Source organism: Centroberyx affinis, unplaced genomic scaffold (assembly GCF_046629955.1).
Source record: "Centroberyx affinis isolate AG114_WGS23_722 - 3 ecotype Tasmania unplaced genomic scaffold, CSIRO-AGI_Caff_v1 ptg003745l_1, whole genome shotgun sequence".
Lineage (NCBI taxonomy): Eukaryota > Metazoa > Chordata > Actinopteri > Beryciformes > Berycidae > Centroberyx > Centroberyx affinis.
The window spans coordinates 24,097-34,348 of NW_027281623.1; the positions used below are offsets into that span (position 1 = coordinate 24,097).

At 40.4% G+C, this 10,252-nt stretch overlaps 1 protein-coding gene across 2 annotated transcripts in view; it reads right to left on the reverse strand.

Annotated features, from left to right (window-relative positions):
* Positions 1-9,878, reverse strand: part of rab11fip4a (RAB11 family interacting protein 4 (class II) a) — a 32,753-nt gene extending 22,875 nt beyond the window's left edge. For both annotated transcript variants that reach the window (XM_071540923.1, XM_071540924.1), the window contains exon 1: positions 9,726-9,878. In XM_071540923.1, coding sequence (XP_071397024.1) covers positions 9,726-9,878 — 153 coding nt within the window. The remainder of the gene's footprint in view (positions 1-9,725) is intronic.
* Positions 9,879-10,252: the final 374 nt, after the last annotated feature.

Here is a 10,252-nt window from a genome sequence, read left to right on the forward strand (position 1 = left end):
TTTCAGATATCCAAAATGAAAACGGCGTCCTATCTACCCGTCAACAGATATCCACAATACATTTGTGGATATCTGCAATTGCATTGTTTCTAGTCATAATTCTAATCGTAGATATCTGACATTGCATTTTTACTAGTCATCATGCCAATTGTGGATATCCGTAATGACATTTTTACTAGTCACAATGTTTTTTGGATATTCAAAATTACATTATGGATATCTGGAATGGTTTTTCATTTTGGATATCTGAAAAAATTCTGATAAAATTGCAGAGATTGCATTTTTGACATCCAGAATGAACATTCTGGATGTCAAAAATGCAACTGTGGATATCTGAAATTGAAAGCCCAACACACATGAATGGCAAAAGTGACGTCATTTGTCCTAGGAAGAATGTCATTGTGGATATCTGAAATGTTCTTTTTGACTAGGAAGAATTGAATTACAGATATCTGCAATACATATCCAGTCTAGCTATTAAATGTTGAAACGGCCACTTACACTTTTTAAGGATTTTTAGATTTCTTAAATTTTGTTTTGACTAGTCCAATCAAAGTTGTAGATATCTTGAAATACAATTTCTACTAGTAAGAATGTTATTGTGGATATCTTTGATTACCATTCTGACTAGTGAGAATACAATTTTGACTAGGAGAAATGCTATTATGGATATCTAATATGTAATTACAGGTAGGAAGTGTGGTTCCATTAAATGTTAAAACGGCTATGCCATACGCTCTTGAAAACGAATACATCGGATTTGTACAATTAGAGAAGAAGTCCAATGTGTAGCTCCGAAACACACAGGGAAAGAATGACACGAGTCGGGAGGAGGACGAGCTAGAGGAGAGGCTGAGGAGGTAGAGAGGTGAGAGAGACAGAGGGAGAAAAGAAGGGAGGGAGGGAGGGAGCGACGAAGAGGGCGGACGGTGAAAAGTACAGCTCTGTGTCTCTCGGTTTCTTTCTGCCTTTGTCTCTCCTTCTCCGTCTGTCTTTCAACCTTCGCCTGTCCTGAACTCGAGACAGTGACTCACAGCTTGTTGACCAACTGACGTCACACACACACACACACACACACACACACACACACCTATCTCTTCAGTCTATATTTGCTCCAGGCTGCATTGCTTCTGTCTGTTTTCTCAGTGTTATGTTGGACCTCAGTGCATCAAACGACAATGGTAATGTAAAGTTACAATATGCTTTACATTGGGAGAACAAATCAGTCATATTGCCAGACCATCAGCTACAGTAAAGAGAAAGGCCCAAGAGGAATAGTGCATGTCATATTATTATAGCAATTCATATTTATGGCACCGCAGGCTTAGTCCTATTAGCAGTTCAATTACCGCTGAGTACACCATCAAACTAAAGCCCAAAGAGCAGCTAATAGTACAGCTTAGGGTTTGGGCCGCTCAGCAATATTTGACGCCCAACAAAGAGCGATAAACACTCAAATTATTCATGCCTCTACCAGCCCAGGCTTGTCTGATGCTTGTCCAATGTGCTTGCTGATTTTATGAATTTTATAGAGTCTTTTAATTTAGCTCACAGTGTGTTAGGGCAGTGGTTCTCAACCTTTTTCATATGAAGGACCCTTAATTTAGTCCACATCAGAGCTACGGTACGGACCCCCGTTTGATGAGGTTTTGTCTCTCGGACCCGAGTCTGTGAATATTTTTATTGTCAGATATGATTTTGTCCAGAATTCCATGACTATCTGTATTGTAGGTAGAGAGATAACAGAGAAACTATGATCAAAACAGTCATTCTTCTACATTCTCTAATTGTGTTAACTTGGTGTTTAACAATTCATCAGGGGGCCACCTGGAACCCCCTCAAGGACCCCCGGTGGTCCCCGGACCCCACGTTGAGAACCACTGTGTTAGGGAACCTACCCATATAAGGGAACATACCCATGACTTCGTATTGATGTTGCACTCAAAGAAATGTTTGTATCTGAACAGAATAAATTGTTTTTAATATACTCCTGACTTTACCTTTTCTCTAGCCTGCTCCCACATCTACAATCATTCTTCTACCAGCAAATTCATGGAGGCCTTTTTTGGCAACTGCTTCCAACGCTTTCTCGAGTGTGTCCGCTCAATGAATGGAGGAGCTTGTTGATCATTTTAATAGCACTTGCTTGAGTATTCTTGACACAGCTGCTCCACAAAAATCAAGAATAAAAACGCTGCCACGGCTAAACGAAAACACTGGCGCCATAAAGAGAGATTACAAAAACCAGACGCAAATGAAAGGCTAATAAACGACAAGTGCTCTACAATATAGGCCTAATGAAGGACTTGAAAGTTGAAGTGCCAGAAAGTGGTTGAGGATGCAAGAGTAGGATATCTCTCTGACCGTATTTCAAAGATCTCTAATATCTCAAGGGCCATCTTCAGTGTTAGGGATTATAGACTTAAACTTTGATATTTTGCGATTTCTGGTGCTAGTTTGAGCTTTGATGAACAGGTTAAGAGATTAAAAATGAAACCAAACATGAAGAAAACATAAAATGAAGTGTTAGGCGGGGCGTTCCACAGCTTCAGAGCTCTGTCTGAGAACAAAGGCTCTTTTGAAAAGCTTTTGGAAAAAAGTGCTATATAAATGAATAATTATTGTAAGGGGGCTTAATCCTTTGTTGCCAGTGTAACGTTAGTGTAGGAGGCCTTGCTATGTGGATGTTAGCAGTAGCGTTAGTTGTTAAGTAGTGCTGAGCTGATTTGATATTTCATTGTTATGTATTCATTTGCCAAAACGCTCACAGCTGACAAGCATGTCACTTGTTATTATGATAATTACAATTCTGGTTTTACGACAGAACTGCCAAGTCATCAGTTAAATTCAATGTTATGACAACGAGTTTTCGGGTGTATCTTAAAAGAAGATACGTTTCTACACACATTATGCATCCAGCAGTGCTGATGATGCCACTCAGCCCTTCTCTCTTCCCTTGGGGCAGCACTGGTGCCAAGGCTTTATTTCTGCCCTTTCATCAACCGTGCCCGACGCAAAGTTGACTAAACGTTTGACTTCACAGTCACACATCAGAAGCCTATGGCTAAGGCTCTGACAGCCATAGGCTCTCGGAGCAGGTGTAGGAAATGCCACGAGAGCTCGGCTTTGATCGTGAAATCAGCTTTTGGTGGAGGAGTGTTTCTAAGTCCGGATAAATGGATCAGAAATGACCTATTCAAAGCGTGGCTTATGCTGTGGAACAACCCAGCATCTTTAGGTCCACATCCTGTCTGACAAATGTTATCTCACACACACACACACACACGCACACACTCGCACACAGCCGATCCTCGGCATCCCAGGGCTCAGTGCCACATCATCAGCGAGGCTTAAATGGAGATGTCGACATATTGTGCTGGAGCTTAATGCTGCTCTTCTTCATCCATATAACATCAAACACCTACACACACCCTGGTGTCAGATAGGCAATAACCACTGCCAACTAAACTCTTATTAGACACTCATTGCTTAATGATCCATCTTAAGCTCTTAAACAGACTGACTTGGGCATATTACCATAAAACTTTGCATGTAGACTAGAATCACAGCAATGAGTCCTTTATCCCATTTCTCAATGTGAGTAGGGCAACAAAAGATGCCAAAATATAATAATAATAATAATAATAATAATAATAACTTTATTATATAGCACCTTTAAAAACAGAGTTTACAAAGTGCTTTGACAGACAAAATAAAAGCAGAATTCTCAAATTATGAATTTAAAAGGCAATAAAACAATAATAAACAGGGATTGTAGGATGAAAAACAAAATAAACAGTAAAATAGAATAAAAGTAAGATAGAATTAAGACAGAGTTAAGATAAAAGACTTAAAAAGAGAATAGAAAGATGATAAAAAGACGATAAAGAAACAATAAAAAGCCGATAAAAGATAAAAAGATAAAAATATAGACAAGTGTGTATATGTGTGTGTGCGTGCATTCGTGCATGTGTGCACTAACAGGAATGGCAGGTAGTATAGTAACAGCAGTGTGGTTGGACAATAAACAAGTGTGGAAAAGGGAGGTAGCTCTCTACTGGCCAGTGGCCAGGGGCTTTTATTGTGGAGAAACAAAACAGAGAAGAAACTTGCCAGGACAGAAAGATAAAAGCCTGGTTCCCTTTGATGTTTCTACCTACTTGTTTGGTCGGTCTCTGTGCTGGACCACTATCCCGCTTCCAGATCAATACCTCTGATGGGGGGGGGCTACAGTAACTGGATAGACTGACTGGCTATGAGTGTGCAGAGCCAAGAGGACTAGATGTGATGAAAGGAATAAATACTTCTCTATTTCAGTGAGGAGATGAAACAGTGAAAATATCAAATAGCCTAAACAACCATGTCAAAGATACTGAATAAGGCACAACATATCAGCTATCAATACAGACATATAGGTAACTGCCTTCAAAAACATTGGTCTCTATTAATATGCTCCCTCTTATAATTTGTTGACTTCATAATATTTCTCTGCATCGCCATGCCGAAGAGACACAACTGCATTGGATATCATTCCATATCATTCCTATCCTGAGACATAATCAAGTCAAGGTGTTCCCAAATAAAAACAAAATGGTACAATACAAAGGAAGCTTCTGAAAAGTAAATAATATGGGAGCTTAAAAATTCAGCATTCATAACGTCAAACTGATGGCTAATATCAAACCAGCCGGAGTCATTTTTGATTCTGTCCTTAATTCAGTCCAAAGTGTGTTTCTCGCAATTGGCATATCTCTAAAATGAGGTTATTTCAATCACTTTCTGACTTTCTAAAAAGTTATTCATGCCTTGATTTAATCTCATATTGACTTTTTTTTTTTTTAATAAGTAGATAAACTGTATTAGCATGAGCAGTGATAGCCACCGTGGAAACATGAAACAAGTCTTTATCTGTATTTTTGCTGTTGTAATTGTTGCTTGATGTCCAGTGCCAGTCATAACGGTTAGTAGAAAACAGAGGAATACAACACAAAAGATGAGAGCGTCTGTTCCGGCAATTGGCAAATGTCAGGTAGATGGGAGCATGACACTCATCATGCTTGTGATCTTGTTCACCCGTTATTCTACTCTCATTTATAGTTTTCAAAAAGGATTTCATCCAGGGAATCTCCAGGTTTCCCAAAGCCAAATGTAAGACAATTTCAAAGCTAGTCAATCTGAGACCAATTTGGGCTTGAAAACCATCTAATGAAACAAATGTGTGAAAAATCTTGGAAAACACATTCTTACATACTCATGTAAAGCGACCTATTTGTTTAAATTCCCTGATATTCCCCGACTTCCCCAGAGAATTGATCAAATCCCGTACTTTCCTACTAGAATACAACCTCTCTAAATTCCATGACATTCCTGGAATTCCATACCACAACCCTGTGCTATTCACAGTCATGTCATGCCCTGCAACGGATGAGGCGGCGACTGTTTTTCCCCCCAATTTGGTTCACTTACAAATAGAACATTTTCCCTACAGGAGAGACTGTGTATTTTAATAGAAAACGCAACACGCCTCTCAAAATCCCAGGATATTCCATGATATTCCAAGAATTCCCGTGACCAAGGGGGAAGCCTGAAAGCGAACTGGCTCACAGCATCCTACTTTCACATTCACTAAGCTGTATCGGCCAGAAACTGCATAGACGCTCAACACTAAAACACCAGGGAAATGCATGTTACTTGAAGCACCGTCTCATAGCTTGTTTTCAGCGGTTAGGCGGAACCGTTTCATCACTTACTCACCGACCAATCCGCTCGTACGCTCCCGGTGAAGCTGCCATCGCCATGGAGACAAGAGAACACAGAGGCGAGAGAGGGGGGGCTGGGAGAAGGGAGGAGGGAGGGAGGGAGGAGGAGGAGGACGAAGGAGTAGCTTCCTCTTAGTGCGGTTCACACAGTTATTTTTAGTGGTGGGTGCTGGGCGCCGAGCCGCCATGCGAGCTTAAAGAAAACATTCACCCTTGGATCCTCTTCTACGGTTATGTTCCGCCTGTGATGCTCAGTGCATTTCAACAGTTATTTTGTGTTAGTGTACACACTTTAACTCAACCTGACTCGTCTACTTCTACTTCAGTCAGTGGTTTCCTACATTTCCCAGAATGGCCCAATGGGTGAGAATGAGGATGAGAAGCAGGACTGTGACAATGGCTATGTTTCCATATCAGAAGAGTCACCTAGCTATTGTCTATACTGTGGTTAAGATCTTACTCAGGTTAATCAGTTACCATGAACCTTTGATACTCTGTGATTGAGTCTCCCTGTTACCATGAATAAACCAGTCAACAGACTGTTCCCCCTCCCTCTTTCCATGTGGAAATTTGCTTTGCCTCCCATTGACGTCAACTGAAAACGACACAAAGGATGAATAAATAATAATAATAATAATTGTACACTTTGCCTTGGTGCTGAGTTCAAATCTGGCAAGCGTTCGCCTGCGAATTCACACAGCCGGCCAATAGAAACACTTTGGCCATGTTGACCTCTGAGGAAAAAATCCAACATGGAGGAATCAATAATATTATAGAATATAGATGATACATTCTAGAGCTGCAACGATTAATCGATTAATCGATTAGTTGTCAAATATTAAATTAATCGCCAACTATTTTGATAATCGATTAATCGGTAATTTCTTAAGAAAAATAAGTGAAAATTCTCTGATTCCAGCTTCTTAAATGTGAATATTTTCTGGTTTCTTTCCTCCTCTATGACAGTAAACTGAATATCTTTGGGTTGTGGACAAAACAAGACATTTGAGGACGTCATCTTGGGCTTTGGGAAACACTGATCCACATTTTTCACCATTTTCTGACATTTTATAGACCAAACAACTAATTGATTAATCGAGGAAATAATCGTTAGTTGCAGCCCTAGTACATTCATGGTTTTCCAGTTGTAATGTACCCTATAGTTAACGTTAGCTTGCTGACCACATAGCATAGCATCAGTCAATTAATTGCTACTTAGCTACATTAACTTGCTAACCAAATAGCATAGAATCGGAGTTGGTTGATAACTAGTTAGCTACTTTACCGGCTACTAAACCATGAATAAAGATTGATATGATGTTGTTCACAAAGTGTAATTTATTGTAGAAACCATGGTAGCTATATTCTAGCAATCTCCTAAATGCCCGCTACAAAGCATAACATCACATCCTTTCTTTTGTTTTTTCTGGATCAATAGACATTTTTTTAGAACATCCATCGGCCTCCAAGAGTAGCTATTCTTAATTTCTACCTTCTACAGATCTGGTATTATTTTTGGCAATTAAACTTCATTGTTGTTGTTTTTCAAGTAGTTAGTGTTTTCTTTTATGCATGTTTATTGATAGTTGGGGAAAAAGCCTGATCGCTGAATACACATTGAAGGGGCAGCGAATGTCATGGATGACTGATGATGAATTTTATGACCAAAAAAAACTAAAACATGTAGGCCTGGCCCTTGTTAGTTCCTTCAAGTTTGTCTGTTTGTCAGCAGGATATCTCAAAAACCTAGGAACACATTTCCATGAAATTTGGTGGACAGATTCAGGAACAATTGATTAGTGGTGATCCACATCAGGGATTTCCTCCATATATATTTTTAGTCATAACTATGAAACTAACGGAGATAGAGACTTGATTCCAAATCCTAAGGGTATGTTTGCAGGGTGACAAAAATCTATTTAGGCTAACTAATATGAGAATTGTTCAGCATTGGTTTGCCCTCTCCAAGTGCCCTCTAGTTCTTTCTGTGTCCTTCACCATGCCACTGAGGTAATTTCACAGCATGAATCCATCTTCAGATTCCCTAAACTTAATCAAAACTTTATCAGCAGTGTCTGCCTGTGTTCCCAATCGCTCCGGCACAGGAAGCTGCTTCGGCAAGGAGAAATTTTATTACCATGAAGTGCATCAGAGATTAGACGAGATATTACAGCGAGTGAAAAGTGCCAAATTGGAGCCTCTACAGAGAAATGTCATTTGTCTTTGTGCCAGATATATGAGCCACTGAATGCTAAAAGGACACTGCCAGCCATTCATCCCGTCTTCTTACAAGTCCGCCATGACACATATTGTCAGGCAAGTCATGCTATATGCCGCGAATACCTTTCCTGGTTTTGCTTGAAATACTGCTCATTAGCATAAAGCCTCAGCAACCCAAACACATTAGTTAAAGGAAAAATCCCCCTTGAATCCTCTTCCGCTGTTAGATATCATCAAACTGTGATGTTCAGTGTATAATAGTGTTTGTTCAGTGTAATAGTGTTTTAGTGTGGATTTTCCCTTTAATGCGAGAAAGGCCAAGCCACAGTCAGTTGATTAGAAATATGAAATATCTGCTTTTAAGATGTCCCTCCATGACTTTTCCTTGCCCATTTTTCTTCTAAAAATTATGCAAGGAAATTGCTCAATTATATGTATCCCCTATAACTGACAGCTTGTTGGTCTCCTGTTATCATCCATTGGCCTTTCTTAGCTTTAAGCAGCTGGAAACATTCACATAATAAGGAGAATGCAGGTGTGCTTTGGTCAGATTGAAGAACATGGACAGATAGACAGAGCATGGGGAAGGAGGACAGCCAACTTCATCAACAGTATGCTATGGTAGGGCTGGGCGATATGGTTGAAATCAATATCATGATAATCATAAGGATTTTTTCTCGATATCAATATATATCACGATATGGTTCATGTATGCAAAATCACGTTAAATAATCAAATTAATGTTCATCTCATTGAACCGAATGGTAATGTTAGGTGTGATGTCAGACAAAATATTCAAATAATATTCCTACCATACCTCATTTTATGAGAGTTTTTAAGTAAAATTTGCTTGTCATCATCAATTCAGACAGCAGAAATGTGTGTAATGATATCAAAATATCTTCATATCATCACGATATGATTCCACTGAAAGACGATAAACGATAATATTGAATTATCGCCATCTTGTGCGCACAAGTTAATTATCTTGTGGGAACAAGTTATTATCTTGTGTGCACAAGATAATTAACTTGAGCGCACAAGATTAAAAAAAATATCACCTGCGCACAAGTTAATTATCTTGTGCGCACAAGATAAAAAAAAAAATCACCTTTTGGGACTTTAGTGGCTCCGTAGTATGCACCAGGCAAGTATTGTGCTACTAATGGGCAAGTAATAATTCACTAAACTCTAGTACCTTGGCCAAAACATTAAGAGCAGCCATATTGATTATTCAGAACAGATTCTGCTTTTCATTGTGAGGCAAAATAGCACTCTGCTGCTACCAGCCTTGACATTGACAACAGCTCCTGGTGGTAACAGGCAGCTATACTTACACAGACCCAGTACCTCAGGTAAATTGTAACAAACCTAGCCTTCGCTTCATCTCATAGTTCAAGATTGAGGGACACACACACACGCACGCACGCACGCGCGCGCGCCGGGGAATCAGGTAAAATCTTGGTTGCAGGCCTTCACTATTTTATGAAATAGCATCTTTGTATGCGTTTAAGCAGGCCTGAAGGAGTCTAACGCCTGTGACATCGAATAAGTACGAGTCTATCCGCCTGTGAGGTCTATCAGTGGCCACTTGTTTCACCAATTAACCTGACCAAATGTTGACAGAACAGAACAGACGACGGGGAACTCTTGATATGGACTTGTATAGCTTGCTAAATACAGGACAATGTCCTGAAGCGCGAGGGTAAAGGACCGTTAAAGCAGCTAAGTTGTTGCCAGCCTCACCTCGTCTTTCTGGCCGAACTGAAGCCCGAGGTCCACCAAGTGCTCCACCCGGATGAAGCCGTCAGCATCCTCGTCACACACGTCGAAAACCTCCTTGAGCTTCCTCAGAAACTGGAAGAGCTGCTCTTGGTCGGGGAAAACATTTCCTTCCATCGTCAGTGTCGGCTTCGTCGGCGAGAGACGCGTTGTGTCGTGTTTGTTTTCTTGTTTGAATCAGACGGACTCAATGAGAAGCGGTTCGGCGGTCGCCATCATTCCCGTCCTCGGCCCCGGACCGACTGGTGCTGCCTGCTGCTGTGACATCAGCAGCATCGCTTAGCGCCGCGATGGAAGAGGCGCGAGGAGGTCCGGAAAATGACGATGACTCACGAGGCACATACGAGGGATTGCGTAATAGGACACCTGCTAATTATAGGTGCGTACCGCCACCTTCCCATTCCCTGCTGTCCACCAAAATAAAATGAAGTGAGAGGGAATGAGCGTAATGCTTTGTTCCTCCTAAATTGGTTCACTTGCAACAGATATGT